This window comes from Pristiophorus japonicus, chromosome 3, assembly GCF_044704955.1.
Source record: "Pristiophorus japonicus isolate sPriJap1 chromosome 3, sPriJap1.hap1, whole genome shotgun sequence".
Lineage (NCBI taxonomy): Eukaryota > Metazoa > Chordata > Chondrichthyes > Pristiophoridae > Pristiophorus > Pristiophorus japonicus.
In genome coordinates, this window is record NC_091979.1 from 47277422 (window position 1) to 47297828 (window position 20407).

The 20407-nt window shown below is 42.5% G+C and overlaps 1 protein-coding gene across 4 annotated transcripts in view; it reads left to right on the plus strand.

The window, feature by feature from the left end:
* Positions 1-264: 264 nt before the first annotated feature.
* mmadhcb (metabolism of cobalamin associated Db) overlaps positions 265-20407 on the plus strand; it is a 38219-nt gene continuing 18076 nt past the window's right edge. For 2 of the 4 annotated variants that reach the window (XM_070875335.1, XM_070875338.1), the window contains exons 1-6: positions 273-353; positions 5717-5755; positions 6756-6900; positions 9601-9818; positions 11038-11146; positions 13756-13886. In XM_070875335.1, the coding sequence (XP_070731436.1) occupies positions 348-353; positions 5717-5755; positions 6756-6900; positions 9601-9818; positions 11038-11146; positions 13756-13886 (648 nt within the window). In that variant the 5' untranslated portion in view covers positions 273-347. Of the gene's footprint in view, positions 574-635; positions 1132-5716; positions 5756-6755; positions 6901-9600; positions 9819-11037; positions 11147-13755; positions 13887-20407 lie in introns of those variants that run through there. The other 2 variants (XM_070875337.1, XM_070875336.1) reach the window with 2 other exon arrangements.

Genomic DNA, 20407 nt, shown 5'->3' on the forward strand with positions numbered 1-20407 from the left:
CGACCGAGACGCTTTATGCAATCAATTAAAAACAATGAACCTTTATTCTCCATTTGACGCCGGCATTGGTTTAGCCCGCTCACTACCATCACCGCGTCAGTACAAAAAAAACTCGACTGGCTTGTAGTCGCCGTCAAGGTGTGTAAATACACGATCGTGTTAACTGTTTGCAAGGACTGGGGGCGGGGTGTGGAGAAGAGCTAGGCCGCGTTGCTATGGATCGAGCGGGTGACGCAAGGGGCGCGGCACCTGACGTCACGACGTGGTGCGGACGTGCGGACCGGGTGGTTGGGCCAACGGGCAAAGGAAGGAGATGGTGGCTTAGGACAGAGGAGGAAGTTGGATTTATGTGTGTGAGTTTGAGCGAGAGCAGGCAGTAGTGCGACCTCGGCGAGACATAAGAAACGTTTAAATATCCGGGTAAACCCGGAGGCGGTGCGGTTTGACAGGCGGAATGGAGCCGAGTAGCTGCTGCTGACCGGGCCTGAGCCAGAGCCACGCTGGATCTGCTGGGGGCTCCCTCCACTTGACACCAGAACTGAGCCGGGCCGGGTCGGGTTCCAGTCCCACAAGGTAGTTTGATCCTTCACCCCGTCAACCCCACAAACTCTCCTGGAACTCTCTCTCCCCTTCAGTGTTGTGCAATTTGTGATTACATTAACCTTGTCCTGAATTGTGGATCAGCCGACTTCAGTTTGTTTTTCTTTCCCAGCTGTTTTGGAAGGAAAGACTTTACAAGGAAGTTCCCAGAAATGCGACGGTTATCCCTATTAGGAAAAGATGAACAGGCTGGGTCTCTTTTCTCTTGAATAAAAGAAGGCTGAGGGGTGACCTGATAGAGGCCTTTAAAGTCATGAAAGGTTTTGATAAGAGTAGTTACAGAGAGAGTGTTTCCATATTTGGGGAAGAAAAAGATTAGAGATCATCAATAAGAACATAAGAATTAGGAACAGGAGTAGGCCATCTAGCCCCTCGAGCCTGCTCCGCCATTCAACAAGATCATGGCTGATCTGGCCGTGGACTCGGCTCCACTTACCCGCCCGCTCCCCGTAACCCTTAATTCCCCAATAGAAGATAGTCACCAAGAAATCAAAGAAGGAATACAGAAGAAACTTCTTTACCCAGAGAATGGTGAGAATGTGGCTGGAGTGGAGCATAAATGGTTGGGCCAAATGGCTTGTGTCTACCATATTTCATATGTAATCCTATGTAATACTTCATTTATGTAGTGCCTTTCATGACCTGGATATCACAAAGCACTTTACAGCCAATGAAGTACTTTTTTTGAAGTGCAGTCACAGTTATAATGTGGGAAATGCGGCAGCCAATTTGCGCACAGCAAGCTCCCACAAACAGCAATGTGATAATGACCAGGTAATCTGCTTTAGTGATGTTGATGGAGGGATAAATGTTCGCCAGGACACAGGATAACTCCCCTGCTCTTCTTCGGAATAGTGGCATGGGATCTTTTATGCCCACCTGAGAGAGCCGATGGGGCCTCGGTTTAACGTCTCATCTGAAAGACTGCACATCCGACAGTGCAGCACTCCTACTGCACTGGAGTGTTAAACTTGATTTTTGTGCTCAAATCCCTGGAGTAGGCCTTAAACCCACAACCTGACTCCGAGGCAAGAGTGCTACCAACTGAGCCGCAGTTGAACCAAGTAAAAAAAAAAAGCAATGAGAAACATAGTTTGTTTAAAATTACATCTTTCGATCTATAATTGGAAAATAGTGTTACATTAATCATGCGGTGAATGTAAAATAATTACAAAGCGAGATTGAGAATTGCCCGCTGTTGTAAACAACCATGATGGCATACTTGGAAAGTTTCCATCTGAATCTGTATGAATGTTGTTAATAAGTGACTTTTTAAAAAAAGTAATGAAGAAATAGCTTTTGATAAAATGAACACGAGAGTTTTCTAACTTGGGCCGGTTGGCCAAATTTGCTTTCAGATGTCACCACTGGAAAGTAAACACTCGTGGTGTTGAAATCCATCCTCTTTCTGGTAATCTAAGTGGATGTGTGTTCAATACATTGCTGTTTATCTGAAGGGGGAAGGAGGTGCTATCTGAGGATTTCAAATTTCTATTGGTTGGGGAAGAGGGTAGCTGTCAGCTTACCATTTGTCTGTCAAGATAAGGGCGAGTGTTCATGTCCTGTTTCTCCCCCGCCCCCCTCCCCGCCGAAGATATTTTAATAATTTTTAATTCTTTAACTTGGAGCATAAAAAAAGAGGGTGATGGGATGAGTAAAAAAGCAAGTTTGAATTATTCAAAAGATTCCTACAAACTTGAATAACAAGAGTTTACACACTTCTTGATTAGTTTTCAATGTTTATCTCTATTTTGGCAAATGAGGTTGCTTTTCTTTTCAAACTGTTCTTCTAAAACAATGTTACTGAATCAATTAGTGATCTTCTCAGACTTCATAATGGGGAGGGAATGCTTGTACCTTTACCTGATGGGGATGAGGATTGCTTTTAAATTAATAAAGCCTGTTCCATTGGAAACAAATGCTGTCTAATAAAAGTATTTTTTTGCAAATAGCACTTTTCCTCACTTGACCATCATGCTTTGTCGAAATAAATCTTCCCAAAAAGGTTAAAATATTGCTGTTGTAGAGTAAATTCTCCTTCAGAAATATCCATTGTGAGTCTTTATGGATTATTATTAATTGATCCTTGCTTTTCAGTGGGGGTAAACACAATAGTTGTCTCTAATCTCTACATTGATAATGCAGTGCTGAAAGTAAAACTTGGCACTTCAGTGAATATTTAAATGTTTGTCTGAAGAAGTATTTAAATAACTAGGGCTGAATTTTCAGCTGGCTTGTGTCTCTGTTAGCGCCCCAGAGGGGGCGGTAAAGGGTATCTAAATGCTGACGGCCAGCTTTTACCGCCTGGCTGGGAAATTCAGCTCAGGGTTTCCGGCAGCACAAAATCTTACTGCCCTGCTCTGTAGTTTCATTCAGATTATGACGTCAATCGTCATGCAACATTCCGCTAGTGCCCCAGTTGAAAAATTAGGTTCTAACGCTGCACTTAATGTCCGCCCCAGGAGACGCCAGAAAAAACAGGCGGTCCCACGGTCCAGTAGGCGCTATTTGCCGCGTGTTTAGATTGAGGGAGGAGAATCCTAAATCGGAGGTCACATCGACGCCAACGTTTGCGCACAGCATGCTGCGTGAAGCTCCGACTTTAAAGCGGCAGATTTATCTGCCATCCCAGTGTCCTTACAACTTCAGCGAAATAATTAAATGGGGGGATTACTAGTTCACCAGCATATCCTACTCCATGCTATTGCTCCGTGGATCCATGTCAGCCCACGGATGAGGAGAGGCCGAGGACGTCTGGGGAGGAGGCCTTACCCCTCCCAAGGCAACGGCCAGACCTTCAGCTCTCTGAGGAGTAGTGTGAGAGAAGGCTGCGTTTCCGAAAGGAGCTGACAGCGATATGCCATTTCCTACAAGCAGGCCTGCAGCCTTACAACGGCAACAGGACTGGGCTGCCCGTCATAGTGAAGGTGACTTTGGCGCTAGCCTTCTATGCCTCTAGCTCCTTTCGGGCTGTAGCAGGGGACGTATGCACCATCTCTCAATATGCTGCATTCGCCGCGTCACAAAGACTACGCCTGCAGAATGGACTTCATAACATTCTCAATGAGCAGGGAGAGCCAGAATGAATAGGCTATGTGGGTTTGGGCTTCCCTAAGGTTCAAGGAGCCATTGACTGCACACATGTGACCTTGTGAGCACCTTTACACAATGCCGAGGTATTCAGAAACCGAAAGGAATATCACTCCCTTAACGTGCAGCTGGTGTGCATCCTCGCAGTGAATGTCTGCTATCCAGGGAGCGCACATGATGCTTTCACCCTGCGTGAGAGCGCTATCTCACGATTGTCTCGGCCACCACAGGAACAGCTAGCTGCTCGGAGACAAAGGATTAGGCCTAGCCATGTGACTCATTACCCGCTGCACAGAAGCGGAGCAGCGCTACAATGAGAGCCATGTGGCCACCGCAACATCATTGAGCAGACAATAGGGGTGCTGAAGCAGCGTTTCTGATGGCTGGACCGCTCTGGAGGCAACAGGTGTCTGAATTCATTGAGGTGTGCTGCATGCTGCTCAACATGGCCATCATGAGGGGCCAGAGATTGCCAGTGGGGATTGCAGCCCCACCTCAGGAGGAAGACGAACAAGAGCCTGGCGAGGCCCTGAATGGCCAGCCGCCCCATCCACGGGGGAGGCAACGTGGTGATGCTGCCAGACGAAGAGCCACACATCTGCAGCTCGTAATGGATCGGTTCTCTTGAATGGAGGAAGCTGAGGGATGCAGCTAATACTGGCTGCGCTATCTGCCACCATAATGGCACGTCTCCGGTTAAGTTTACAATGATACTTTTTCGCTTGCCATTGTGGTCTTGTGTAATGTTTTACTCAAACAAACCCCCCCCCCCAAAAAAAAACAAAATACAATGTTCTGTTGCAACGCACTCAACCACAATGAAATGCGGCAATGTACCGTAACTATATACAAGCCTGATTAACATTTTCAGTGTATGTCCCCATGTGCACGGGCAATGCGTGAGGTTGCCTCTGCCACACTTGCAGCAAGTGTGTTGATGCCCTGTGGGACCCTACCCAATGCACCCATGAGGTTGCAGTGCATTTCCGTGCTCTCCCTGGACATAGCCACCAAGTCCAGGTCCACGTCTGCCTATCTCTGAGCAGCACTACTGGGCCGCCTCAGCCTTTGGGGAGCTGGCCTCCGAGCTTCCCCTCCTGCATTCTTTGCGCCATGGTATTTGCGCTTGGCTGCCCCAGCCAATGTGTAATGCCTGATTTAGTGCCCCCGATCATTGAACCTCCATTTCGGCCGAATGTTACGGACAGAGACGCAAACTTTTTACAGGCGCTATCAGGACCACCCCGCCGTGATTAATGCCCCGAAATCACCAAACCTGAAAATCCAGCACCTAATTTCTTATCAGAATAGTAGATGTTCAGAATATTACATCTGTCTGATTACACTCCATGGAGCGTCATGGGATGGTGTACTATGTTAAAAGTACTATATAAATGCAAGTTATTCTTTATATTCAAGTGAGCTAGAAATGCAGATTGTATGATGATTGTACGCTGTTTTAAATGAGCAATGCAGTCGTTCTTTGTACAAATTAATATTTTTAAATGACATTGACTTTTTAAAATAGTACAGTGTATTACAGATTTTTGGGCAATTGATTCATGAGATTATATTGGGACAGGATGTTTATCTTTTTAAAAAAGCAAAATTTGGTATTGCCACTATTTGATTATCTCAGGATTGTGGTGTCCCACACTACAGCCGTGGCCTAATACTTGGGTCTCAGTATATTAAAAAAAATAATCTATGCCTTGGGTATCACTTTATAGAATTTGAGCTGTCCAGTTGTAGCATTTGATGGCATCAATACTGAGAGTTTTTAGGTTTATGTTTAATTTAAAAAAGAACATTGAATTCTTAAAATGGAGTCATTAGTTTTCACTCTCTGAAAATTACAGGTGGGATAGAGAAAAGCCTCCGCTTTGAAAACCTGGGTGGCTAAACCAGAGAAACGTAGAGCTGTTTTGACCTGCACTAATTACAGCTATAATGTTGCCAAAGCTATTTGTGAAGTTCTTCAAAAATAATTTAATTTATAGTACTCATTTTATTTTCTATTCTGCAGGAGGGGTGGCTGGTGCAGAAACCTAGAAAAATGGCCAAGGTACCTTTTTGGATTATTTTCTTCTTTTAGTTTGGTTCTTCAGGAATGAATACATCGGGGAATTACTATGCTGGGGGTGGGGGGCGTGGGGGACTGGTGTGGCACTTATTTCCCTCCTGATTTCTCTCGAGATATTTTTAAAACCTGAAAATGCCTCCTTTTTAATTTAAGGATTTGAATCTGCCTGTGAGTAACTGAACAGCGTGTTCGTCCCACTGCATTGTGTCAAATGTTACTTGGCATCCCCGTAAAAAAAAAACTTATCTGTTTAGGGATAAGCATTGTAGTGGCCACACCTCCATTTTATATTTAATTTTTAGACTCCTGCCTGATTTTGGAAGTTTTAAGTTCTCACTGCTCTACTGAAATGAACACGAATGTTAGTTATAAAACTATGCATAAATGTTAGGTTAGCTTTATTATAGTATCAACCTATGAGGTTGAAATAAGGAGTTAAAACCAATTTAACCAACTAGGGGACATAGTCCCAGAATAAGGGGCCCGCCTATTTAAAACTGAGATGAGGAGAAATTTCTTCTCTCTGAGGGTTGTAAATCTATGGAATTCTCTGCCCCAGAGAGCTGTGGAGGCTGGGTCTTTGAATATATTTAAGGCGGGGATAGACAGATTTTTGAGCGATAAGGGAATAAAAGGTTATGGGAAGCGGGCCGGAAAGTGGAGCTGAGACCATGATCAGAGAAGCCATGATCTTATTAAATGGCGGAGCAGGCTCACAGGGCCAGGTGGCCTACTCCTCCTATTTCTTATGTTCTTATGTTCCTTCTCATTGGGATATATTTTTGTTGCGAGTTATGAGATATCTCCTTAAATATCTTCTAGTTGAACTTATTTGTTTCCTGAATTAATTCTTCATCTTCCATAGGTTAATTCTGAGGCATGTGTTAGTCATGTTTGCACTACAACACAAGGCTGGTCAACCATTTGCTTGTAGTTTGAAAAATTACAACTATTAGAATGTTTTTCTCCTTTTTTCATACAGGCACTCTGCACCAAGGCCAGGCTAGTGTCCTACCTGCCAGGGATTCATGCATTGGTTAGAAGAATTGCAACCATGAGAACATTTTCCACAGCAGGCTCTTCAGGGTCTGATGAGCCCTATGTTGCTGTTATGCCAATCGATCAAGGTAGGGACAATTTTCCTCTCAACATTTGTGTTAATAACCGTGTACAGAAACTAGTGTGGAGAAAGTTCATTTGGAAGACTACTGTAGGAGATTTTTTTATTTTATTTCCTAAGTGCAAACAATTATATTGCTGAGCAAGCTGTGCCTGCGCATTAAGATTTGGGTCCTTGTGTTCTACATAACGAAGAGGCACATAGAAGATGAGAAGGTTGAAAGGAAACATAATCCAAATTTTTTAAATACTCAAAAATGGATAATATATGTAACATCAGAAAAGATAATTAGGCCCAACAAGGTTGTCCCTTTTTCAGACATCAGCAGCAGCTGTCTTCCTCACCATAAGCCCTTCGCTCTCTGGAAATGTGTCCAAATAGCTCTTGAACTGATTTGTCTTCAGTGACATTGCTGGTAATTTGCTTCACTATTCTATTGTCTTTGAGTGCAAAAGCTCACCTTGACCTCCCGTCCTCCTCCTAACTTCCTGATTGTTAACTTTTGTCCCCTTTTATTTGAACATTTCATCATGGTGAACAATTTTTGGGAGTTCCCTTCATACTCTTGAAAACTTCAATTATATCATTTGCTGTCTCCTTATTTCCCCAAAGTAAACATGCTGAACCTCCTTTACCTTTCCTCATATAACTTATATTCATGATCCTCAATCATTTTTGTGCTCACACATGTGCCATTTCAAGACCAATAAATATTTTTCCTATGATTAGGTGACCAGAACTATATGTAATATTTCAGATGGATTCTGACCAATGCATTAAACCTTTGACATAGTTGGTAGCACTCTTGCCTTGAGTCAGAAGATTATAGATTCAAGCCCCACTATGGACTTGAGCACATAATCTGAGATGACACTTCAATACACAACTGATATATTGGCAGTGCTACTGTGTTTTGGATGAGTTGTTCAATGTGTGCCCGTTTAGGTCAGTGTTGTCCAGTGGAAATTTCTGAATTGCAACAGATGCTACTGCAACACCATTTTAGCTACATGCATTGATTTTAGTAGAAAATATACACGTACATGAGACAGGCAAATGTACTTTAGGTGTAAATGTATTTAAGAAACATCTACCACCATTCAGTGACCGAGGAAACACGGCATGCAACGATCATAAGAACATAAGAAATAGGAGCAGGAGTAGGCCGCTTGACCCCTCCCGCTCTGCCATTTAATAAGATCATGGCTGATCTGATCATGGACTCTGCTCCACTTCCCTGCCCGTTCCCCATAACCCTTTATTCCCTTATCGCTCAAAAATCTGTCTCTCTCCGCCTTAAATATATTCAATGACCCAGCCTCCACAGCTCTCTGGGGCAGAGAATTCCATAGATTTACAAGCCTCTGAGAGAAGAAATTCCTCCTCATCTCAGTTTTAAATGGGCAGCCCCTTATTCTGAGACTATGTCCCCTAGTTTTAGTTTCCTGTAAGATTGGAAATAGCCTCTCTGCATCCACCTTATCACACCCCCTCATTATCTTACATGTTTCGATAAGATCACCTCTCATTCTTCTGAATTCCAATGAGTATAGGCTCAACCTATCTTCATAAGTCAACCCCCTCATCTCCGGAATCAACCTAGTGAACGTTCTCTGAACAACCTCCAATGCAAATAAATCCTTCCTTAATTACGGAGACCAAAACTGTACGCCGTACTCTAGGTGTGGCCTCACCAATACTCTACAGTTGTAGCAGGACTTTTCTGCTTTTAAACTCTCTCTCCCTTGCAATAAAGGCCAACATTCCATTTGTCTTCCTGATTATTTGCTGTACGTACATACTAACTTTTTGTGTTTCATGCACAAGGACCCCTAGGTCCATCTGTACTTTGCACTTTTTCTCCATTTTAAATTATAATTTGCTTTTCTAATTTTTTTCTGCTAAAGTGGATAACCTCACATTTTTCCACATTATACTCCATCTGCCAAATTTTTGCCCACTCACTTAGCCTGTCTATATCCCTTTGCAGATTTTTGTGTCCTTCTCACAATTTGCTTTCCCACCCATCTTTGTATCATCAGCAAACTTGGCTACATTACACTTGGCCCCTTCATCCAAGTCATTAATATAGATTGTAAATCATTGAGGCCCCAGCACCGATCCCTGTGGCACCCCACTAGTTACTGTTTGTTTGCCAACCGGAAAATGACCCATTTATCCCGACTCTCTGGTTTCTGTCAGTCAGCTAATCCTCTATCCATGCTAATATATTACCCCAACCCTGTGAACTTTTATATTGTGCAGTAACCTTTTATGTGGCACCTTATCGAATGCCTTCTGGAAATCCAAATACACCACATCCACTGGTTTCCCCTTATCCACCCTGCTCATTGCATCTTTAAAGAGTTCCAGCAAATTTGTCAAAATGATTTCTCTTTCATAAAACCATGCTGACTCTGCTTGATCACATTCTGCTTTTCGACTTGCTTTAGTCCTGATTTGCTTTATAAATATGTTAGAAAAACTGATGCTTACAAAGAAAATAAATCTGCGTATAAACATTAATATCATTTTAAAAACCGAGCTGTTGATATGAAAGTTTCGTGTTCAAAACAATTTTTTTCATAATGGCTATTGTGAAAACTTTTCTTTCTCTTCTCCCCCTCCCCCACTTTTATATAAATGATGAATCTTAATGTGCTGAGTTTAAATAAAACTTGCCTTTCTGTCATGCTTGTATTGCCAGGTTTGCAGACTATATGGCCTGATGAAAAGATGGGGCCATTTGGACCTCAGGACCAGCGTTTTCAACTGCCGGGTAACATAGGATTCGAGTCCCATATTAATGGTATTGCTAGCCAGAAGAGAATCTCAGTGCGCAGAACACTACCCGATGTGCTAACTGAGCCATTGACCAGTGAGAAGCACGAGTTCATTCTTGCACAGTTTGTCAATGAATTTCAGGCAAGAAAACACCATTTTTAATAGTTATATTATTGGCTTCTCGTGTGATGTCAAATTTTCAACCTCCACTGACTCGCTATAATTTTTTTTAAATTTGCAAGGTTTTATATTTACTTAAAGAACTTCATGATATTAACTCACATTGAAAAGTCTGATTCAAAGCTAGGATTATATCAAACAATTAACATCCATTTCTGTTCTTTTAATGGAACTGGTGACCAACATTTTGAGGAGTGTCGTTGATCCTGGTTTTTTTCTCATTTGTATTGGTCTCTCCCAACATTTTGCTGCCTTCTGTCAAAGATTGCTAGCCAATTGGAGTCTCACCACATTGATCCAGTCATTGAATTGGGTGCAACATTGTGCACACTTAATCTGGCCAATCACAGCAGAAACCTGATGACATTGCAAAATAAGATTTTAGCTGGTTCAGTATTAACAAGACCAGTTAGGTGAATTGCATGAAATATTGTTGAATGGCGGAGCAGGCTTGAGGGGCTAGATTGCCTACTCCTGTTCCTAATTCTTATGTTCTTATTACGTTTTGCTTAAATGAAGGCATTATTGCAGGTGCAACGTCCTGAGTCCGTAACTCTGAAAACCGGACATTTTGCACATAGCTGATGGAGTCGTCCGGAATTATTGTCAGAAAACTGGACATTTTTGAGGCAAAACTCAAAATCCGGCATGGATTCGGCCGAGGATTGCGGATTTCAGACTATTGATTTTCTTGTCTGAAATCCGTGAAAACACAAAAACCGGAATGGATTTGGTCCCGGGGATTCTGGATTTCGGATGTTGTACCTATATAGTCATTATTTAAATAATATCTAAGAACACTTTAACATCGTGACCACTCACACAACTTTAGGTCTCAAATAATGTTGTTGTTACAGATAGGTAGCTCGAAATTTATTGTAGAGGAGGTTAAAATTATACTTTCAAAGCCTGCAAAGAATAAAACTAGTTTGTACAACAATTATTAGTTGTTGATGTGTGGGATTGTTTTTTATTAGCAATTTAGTTCCCTTAGTGACTTCCATTGCCCAGCCAATCGTTTTATTGTATTGTCCTGTTATTACAGTATGTTATTGTAACAAAGTTGTGTGACTACTGTTGAGTTTGTGTAGTGAGAGCAGAATGAAAATTAGACCCTCGTAATGATCTTGTCATTAACATTTTCAGAAGAATAATGGTGTGTTCCTCCCATTTATTTCAGGGAAATGAAGCTGAACCTCAACCACAGCAAGTCACAACTGCAGAAAATTACTTTGAGAATGCAAAAGTGGAATGTGCAATACAAACCTGCCCAGAGCTTCTACGCAAAGGTCAGTTATACTTTTTTTAAATGTTTACGGTCTCTTTAAATGGAATTTAAGTGTTATAGTGGTAGGAAAAAAATATGCTTGTATTTAAAATATCCTCAAACAGAAGTAGCATGCGAGTGAATTGGCATTAGAAATTTATGGCATGGAAGGAGGCCATTCGGTCTGTCGTGTCCGTGCCGGCTGACAGAGCCATTGAGCCTAATCCCACTTTTCAGCTCTTGGTCCATAGCTTTGTAGGTTACGGCACTTCAAGTGAATATCCAAGTACTTTTTAAATGAGGTGAAGATTTCTGCCTCGACCATCCTTTCAGGCATTGAGTTCCAGACCCCCCACCACTGTCTGGGTGAAAAAATTCCTCTCAAATCCCCTCTATACCTTCAACCAATTACTTTAAATTTATGGCCCCTCGTTGTTGACCCCTCTGCTAAGGGAAATGGGTCCTTCCTATCCAACTCTATCCAGGCCCCTCATAATTTATACACCTCAATTAGGTCTCCCTCAGCTTCCTCTCATCCAAAGAAATCAACCTCTGCTAATAAAGGCAAGTATCCTGTATGCCATCTTAACCACTGTTGCACTGTTCCGATGTGCACTTCACAAGTTTTGGAAGAAGGGCAAACTTTGATAGTAACAGTGTCGATGTTCCCTTTATGCTGAGCGGCCTCACAACTCTCTGGATCACCCGCGCAGTCGGCTCGCCGTCTTTTCAATGCGAAAAGCCGCACATGCTCAGCAATGCTCTCCCTGATTTAATTTTTTTTGGGTGTGCGGCCCATTCACAGTGAAATGTAACATTAGGTCCTGGGCTGCGCGGGGCTGGATGAATGCTGCGGGGCTGCGCAGCTTAGAGGGAACATTGACGCGCGGTACTTTGAATGGGCCACACACCAAAAAAAAAATGAATGGGAACATTGAACAATGTGCTTCCTTAACTGTGATTTCCCCTATCGAGGATGCCTCTTTCAACATCTTGTGTCTTTTTTTTTTCTTCGATGAAGAAGTAAAATGAAGGTTAGTTTCAGGGTATGCCATTTTTGATGCTTTCCTATCCATATAACTACTATGCTCTTCCTATCATAAACCTTAACAATCGTTTGTGGAATACTTTATGCTTGTTAAATGATCCAGAAAATACAGCAGTTGAAATCCTAAGTTATTGGGAACAAAAGGCGGAAATAATTTTCTCTTGCCACTCTTGTCCACTCAGCTCAGCACCATCAGCCAAGCAATATTGGGGCCAAGTTTCGGCCTGAGTTGCTCCTGTTTTTTTGGAGTATCTTAGAAATTGCATTTAGTTTGCTCCAGTTCTAGTCAGTTAGAACAGTTTCAGTTTGGAACAGATTTTTTTTTTCAAAAGCGGGTGTGTCCGGCCACTTACGCCCGTTTTAAAAGTTTAGGCAGTGAAAACTTACTCCAAACTAACTTAGAATGGAGTAAGTGTAGATTTTTGTACGCTCAGAAAAACCTTGTCTACACTTAGAAAATCAGGCGTAGGTTACAAATCCGGCGTAGGGAATGGGGGGGGTGGTTTAAAGAGAAGTTTACAAACATTAAACACTTCAGTTTTACAAAGAGTCATTATCAATAATAAATGATAAATACATCGATAAATCAACCAATAAATCAATCCAAAAAAATTAATAAAAAATCAATTTTTTAAAAAATCAATAAAACATTTTCTACTTACTGACTGCAGCATCGGGAGTCCTCCAACAGCGTGCTGGGACAGCCCCCCCCCCCCGGGTGTGTCTCTGTTAGTGTCTCTATCTGTGTGTGTCTCTCTCACTCTCTGTCAGTGTCTGTGTTTCTGACAGCGAGGGGGTGGGGGGAAGGGGGTTGGGGGGGAGAGGGTGAGGTGAGAGGGGGTGGGGAAGAGAGGGGGGGGTGGAGGAGGGGGGGGGGGGATTTCGAGCTTAGACTTACCGGATTGACAGGTAGGTGGGGTCGGGGTGGCAGGGAGGGTGGTCGGTTGGTCGGAGATCGGTGGGTGGGGTGGGGGGTGTGGAGGTGGAGATCGGTCGGGAACGGAAGGTGGGGGGGGGGGTGGAGGGAAAGGTCGGAAGCGGGGGAAGCGGAGGTCGGGGTGGGGGGGTGGGAGCGGGAGCAGGAGCAGGAGCAGGAGCAGGAGCAGGTGCAGGAGCAGGAGTCGGGTCGGGTCCAGTAGGGAGGAAGCAGGAGCTGGGCGTGGGAGGCAGCCTTATCCACGCAGTCCCAGAAAGGCCATTCGGCCAGGGCTAGGGGCTGCGTGCTTCGGGCCCCTCCCACACAGTTTTGGGCGCCTGGAGCTACTCAGTGGGTGCGCATGTGCAGAGGTCCCGGCACTGTTTTCAGCGCAAGAACCTGGCTCCGCCCCCCCCCCCCCCCCACAGCTTGTGCTGTGCTGCGCCCAGCTCCAGGGCCTGCAGGGAGCCGGAGAATAGGTAAGTTTTTTTTAGGCGCACTTTGTGGCGTGAAAAACGGGCATCCAGGTCGAAACTTGGGCCCGTTGCGTCAGCATGGGCTCAGTAAAAGCTCAAAGTCTGAGGTGAATACAGCGAGGACACTGAGATTTGTTGGTTTCGTGTGTTTAGAGCCGGTGATTTGATTTGGCTTTCATGTTCTTACTCAGATTTTCAGTCTATGTTTCCTGAGGCTCCAGTTGCTGGATTCACAGTACTTACTGTAACCCAAAGGAGTATTAATGATATGACTATATGGAATGAAGCAGTAGAGGAGGAACGCGAACAGCTACTGGAGAAAGTAAGTTACACATGTTAATATATGTATTAATCTGGGTCTACAGGAAAACTTGAAATGTGCCTGAAGAGGGAAAGTGAATTTATAGCCTCTCTCAATCTATCTCGAGAGCTTAAAATCCAAATTTGACATCATCATATCAGTACTACTTGATTTATCTCACCTTTTCCTTTACTCTCTTCAACCTTGGTAGACACTTAAGCTTCACTTAACCTGCCCAGTGATAATTGTTTTTAAATGGTGACAGCCATGGAAGTGCTGGATGTGGTTGGCCAAATAAATGGTTGTAAAGCGGTGGGCAATTTATGTTGCTGGCCCATGATGTTTGTCATGAATTTACTGAAGGCTAGAAAATTCCACTCGACAGTGCCTAGGGTAAATGACATTCTAGCTTTGACAAGTAAAAAGCAGCAGCAACTCACCACCTTTCAGATAGCAGCGCGTTTATCCCTTGATCTCCAGTCTCTATTGTTTGTCCTTTCTGTTTTCTTGCTGTATCTAAACCTTAGTGATCTGTTGGTGTTCTGTGTTCCAGTGACTAGCTTGGCTACAATAAAACAATTTTCTTGCCTTTGGTTAAATATTAAGCATGCTTTTAAGTGAAGTTAATTATGTGAAAGTACAAGTGTTTTGTCCCCCTCTGTTCACCAAGTACCAAGTAATTTTTCAAGGACGTTGGTAATCTATCCTCAACATGTTGGCTATTGCTTTCAAAATATCCTAGGAATAAGAACATCAGAAATGGGAGCAGGAGGAGGCCATACATCCCCTCGAGCCTGCTCCACCATTCAATAAATCATGGCTGATCATCGAACTCAACTCCACTTTCCTGCCCGATCTCCACATCCCTTGATACCCCTAGATTCCAAAAATCTATCTATCTCAGCCTTGAATATGTTCAGAGACTTGGCATCCACAGCCCTCTGGAGTAGAGAATTCCAAAGATTCACAACCCTCAGTGAAGAAATTCCTTCTCTCTGTCTTTAATGGCCTACCCCTTTTTCCGAGACTATTGAGCCCTAGTTCCACACACTCCAGCCAGGGGAAACGAGCTCTCAGCATCTACCCTGTCAATGTTACAATACTACCTACAGTTCAGTTATTAATATGGTTCCTCTGACAGTTTTTCGCTTGATTTATGTTGAGAAAAGTTTGAGTTTTTTTTATTCATTCGCGGGATGTGTGTGTCGCTGGCAGCAGCCGGCAGGAAGAGGCAGAACACTGGCACTTAAAAATTAAAGTTCTGATGGGGGGAAGAAACTGACTGCATCTATTGAGAAAGTATTGAAATAGAGTAGCTTTAGCATTCATTGATTGTTAGGGTCGTGCAGTACTGACTGGGCCAGTTTAGCAATTGTCAACTTTGGTTCCTGCAGACAAATTTAACTTCTAGGCCCAAGTTTGCTCAACACTGATGCAGTAGGTCTTCATTCAGATTTGCATGCAAATGAGCCAAACACCACAGTGGTAAGTCTGTGTTATGTAGATTTAATAGTAAATTGTTATTAATTAATGAGTTGGCATTCTTTTGATTTTTGCAGAACATTGAGCTACAGTGGGTAAAATGCTGTTTGGGTGCTGTAAGTTTTAATGAATTTGAAACAAGCTGAAGGAGAAAAGTACAAGAGATATTTTAAAAGGAACACTCCACATATGAAGATACGAAATTGGTGGGCAGGAAAAGATGAGTTGGTCCCTCGAGCCTGCCCTAAACACCTCTTTTTTTTTTTTTTTTCCCCCTCCACCCCGCAGCCACATAACCTCCTGGGAGAAGCAAAAACCCAGGGCCAATAAGGGGAAAAAATACTCTCTAAAATTCATCTCTGACCCCCTCAGACGATCAAAACCAGGCCAGGGGATCACACACTATCATCATCTATCAGTATACTGAGGCAGCTTTTAGTCACCAGCATTCTACACCACTCTGCTTGTTGGCACTTTAATTTAAAATCTTATTTATAGATTGCCAATAGCCAACTGTATGGTCAACTAATACAGTAAACAGATGGAAGCCTCTTTTATCCTTGGGCAGGGAGTGGTGGTGCTGATGGTGGGGAAAAACTGACTGCATCTATTGAGAAAAGTAGCCCCTACAATTGCCCCGTGAGTCATGGCCACTTTTTCAGTTCCAACTCACTTGTCTTAACTATAATCATAGCTACACCCAGGAAACTGGCTTAGAACTAGAGTAGTAAGTGACTTTTGAGGTAGTTTGCTGTAACACGGGTTGTGTATTATCACAAGATGAATGTTGTGCAGGGAAATCTTGGGTTGCAACTTCTATTAAATCTCATTACAAAAAGCCAACTGTGTGACTGCTGCCATGTTGGAGTAGCCACACTCCATGTTGTGCAGTTTATCCTGCAAGATAGTCTTGCCCCATTTCATGATGAATCAAGATTGGGGGTAAACTGGGGACTGATTTGAAAAGTTGAAGTCTAGATAGAAGCAGATTTCATCAAAGTGATAACCAGCTTGAATAAGATAAACCCAGAATATTCCTACAAAGTAACTTGGGAAAGCTGGGTCAGAGGAACTAAATTTAAATTAGTTTAAAGTGAACAGATACGAGTGATAGATGCTTGGAATAGTTTGCCGAGCAGTGCTTCCTAGCTGCTGCCAGCAGATGGCACCCTTGTTTTGGGCAAATCTCTTTGCTGTGCTCGGGTATCAGCTTTTTTAAAAAAAAGCAACTCCCTTACAAATTTTAAACGTTTTTTTGTATTGAGCTATATGGAGCCACATAATACTGAGCTCTGCATTTGTATACACAATGTATCAAATTTCAGTTTTTTTTAAAACTATCGTTGGTGTCCAGTAACTGAAGCAAAACAGGGAAGCAACACCATGGATTTCAAATCTATTCTTGTGAGGGGAAAATGGGAGAGCAAGTTTAGGCATGTAACTTAATATTTATATTTAAAAAGTTTTATTCAGTTAGTTCAATTAGCCTTAATGTTTTTGGCAATATAACTTTCATCTAAAAAACTTCAAGGCAGAGCAGGATATTACTTAGTGGGTTATGCTTATCTACAGAATTTAATCTAATATCTCTTTCACCTGGTTAAAGTGAGCCTCTGAGGCAGTAGTGCTGCACTGTATCATTTGCAATGCGCGAGGAACAACTTATTTTATTGTTCTGTGGTCTATTCCCTCTGGTCTAGAAAATGTAATAACACAATGTTATTTCTCTACTAATGCTTCTCGTGAAACAACTGATCCAAAGTCGTTTAAGATGAATCTACTTTCTGGAACCAGCTGAGTTATTGGCACTACGGTTATAGAATTTTGCTTAGGCAAGTTAACGTGCACTTGGCATAAGAACAGCAGAGCAAGGGAAAAGGCCATGGTGCCCATGAAACGCATCCCTTTCAGTGGGCTATCTATGTACCATTTATGCCTCGCCAACAAATTTATAGTCCACTGAAAATGTGTGAATTTTATCCCCTAACCAAATTCCAGAGGAACAAAACCAGAATACTGCAGATGCTGGAAATCTGAAATAAAAATGGAAAATGCTGGAAATACTCAGCAGGTCAGGCAGCATCTGTGGTGAGAGAAACAGAGTTAATGTTTCAAGTTGATGACCCTTTGTTAAAACCGTCGGAAAAAGTTAGAGGTGTAATAGATTTTAAGCAAATGGGGAAGGGGAGGAAGGAACAACAGGGACGGTTTGTGATCGGCTGGAAGGCAGGAGAAATTAAAAGACAAAGGGGATGATGGTGCAAGGCAAAAGGCGATGGTAATGGGGCAGGTAAAGAAACAAAAGATGAGTCTAGAAGAGGTGTAAATGGGAATAGCAGAATCATCAACAGCTGCCATGAGAAAAAATAGTGGCCGAGGTTATGAAATTGTTGAACTCGATAGAGTCCAGGAGGCTGTATAATGCTTAATCGAAAGATGAGGTGCTGTTCCTTGAGCTTCATTGGAACAGTGCAAGAAGCCGAGGACGGAGAGGTCAGAGTGGGAGTGGAGTGGAGAATTAAAATGGAGCAGAGAGTTAAAATTCCAGAGGAGTCTTTCTAACTTTGCAGTGAGCATTCTTTATGCCGGATGCCCTGCTGTCACTTTTGTAACTGCTTCAAAAAGCAGCACCTGTAAACCAGTGAAGAATATTCAGTTCTCTGAAAAACCTTGTCGAGTGGCTTGTTTTATGGCCTCGATTTGAATAGAATTATAAACCACTAGACATAAATCCCTACAATAAAAGCAATGTCACAATGAGGAGCAGGCTAGTTAAATTGAATGAACTGTACCTTTTTTATGTTAACCGAATAAATCAGCATAAAGAAAATGAAAAGTAGTAGCACTGATGCTTTAACTGCCATTTCTATTGTTTCTTTTATTACAAGTATGTGAAATTTCATCACTTAAATACTTATCCAGATATTTTCAACCCTGCTATCCAGTCACTATTAACTGAGGTGTTGACATCAAAGTCAATAGTGGCCAAGAAACTTGTCCATGGGAGCGGTTATCATTGTTGTGGTTTCTCTGTTTAAAATATATAATTAGTCCTTCTATCATTTGAAAAATCTGTAAGTCATCAAATAAAAACTTAAATGTATTTTGGGTCAATTTTATATTGTTAGGATGAGTAGCCACAGTGCCAGGAAGTGCTTCTGAAACAGCTGATTTCTCAGAGTTGACTTCCTCGGTAATCGGAAAACACAAGCTGGACATTCTATTTTTTTAATTAACTCGTGGCTTGAGTTAGCAAACACTCATGTTTGTTACATTTAAATGTTTTAGTAAATTTGTTTTGATTTTTGTCTCGGGTGAAATATCTATTGCTTAATTGAAGTAAAACTATATACATGGTCATTGCTTTGATATATTTTGCTATGGATCAATGGGAATGTAGATTTGGATCTGAAAGTCCCAATGCATTAAGTTGCTGTTCATGCTTTTCTTGGTCAAATCATTTGATGGCCATTGAGATTAGACCCTTTCCCCAGTGGGATGACAAACAAATATGAGGGCATGTTGTTCTGAAGAGTTCTTGTTCTATTTAAATCTGAGATTGATAGATTTTTGTTAACCAAAGGTATCAATGGATATGGGGCAAAGGCAGGTATATGAAGTTGGATCACAGGTCAGCCATGATCTCATTGAATGGCTCAAGGGGCTAAATGGCCTACTCCTGTTCCTATGTTTCTGTTTCTCCTTGCAGCAGTTACACAATGTTGACAATCTGCTTGGAACTAGCTACTTCCTGGCTCTCTGGGCTAAGTAATGCGATCATGAGCTGAAAATCAAGCCGATTAAATAACTTTATCATTTATCATATTGCACCCCAAACAATAACCTGAGCATGACCAATTTTATCAGCAACAACCAAGTAATTAAATGCAAGGCTTTTTTTATTGTAAATTCACCATTGACTGCACTGTAGACATTTGCGGCTCATTTCTGTGTGCTGAGATAAAGATGCTAGTTATTTTTGTTGATTCTTGGAGAAATTAAGAACTTGCATTATTCATGTCCTCAGGATGTCCCAAAGCACTTCACATCCTCCAACAAAGTATTTTTGCAGTTTCATCACTGTCATATAGTGGGGTAGTGACTGAAAAATTCATTTTTCAGCAAAGTTTTATTGTTCTTTAGCTTGAATGCTACACACGTGGGAGAGAAGATAAAAATAAAACTAGAATGGAGCAGTTTGACACATTAGAGTGTCCTATTTTGTTAGCAACCATGGAGAAGTCCCTCACTCTGGGGTGCCCCAGCCTCCCAGCTGGAGGAGGGTACACACTGGAGAACGGCACTGTTGAAGATAAAATTGAGGGACACACGATGAACGACAGGCCATTAAAATGGAATGGTTGAAAAGACTTGTTTCAGTTCATTATAAAAAGCCAGACGGTTGGACAGTATATTTATATACATTTAAATATACATTCTTGTAAGGATGTATATCCTGTTCCACACGTGGTTAAAAAAATTTCCAGAGATCGTGGGCACTTTTCTATTGAAAGTGATCATAGGCAGTCCCTCGGAATCGAGGAAGACTTGCTTCCACTCTTAACATGAGTTCTTGGGTGACTGTACAGTCCAATATGAGAACCACAGTCTCTGTCACAGGTGGGGCAGATGGTCGTTGAAGGAAAGGGTGGGTGGGACTGGTTTGCCGCATGCTCTTTCCGCTGCCTGCGCTTGATTTCAGCACGCTCTCGGCAATGAGACTCGAGGTGCTCAGCTTCCTCCACTTAGAGCAGTCTTTGGCCAGGGTCTCCCAGGTGTCAGTGGGGGTGTTGCACTTTATCAGGGAGGCTTTGAGGGTGTCCTTGTAACGTTTCTACTGCCCACCTTTGGCTTGTTTGCCGTGAAGGAGTTCCGAGTAGAGCGCTTGCTTTGGGAGTCTCGTGTCTGGCATGCAAACTATGTGGCCTGCCCAGTGGAGCTGATCGTGTGGTTAGTGCTTCGATGTTGGCCTGGTCGAGGACGCTAATGTTGGTGCGTCCTCCCAGGAGATTTGTAGGATCTTGCGGAGACATCGTTGGTGGTATTTTTCCAGTGACTTG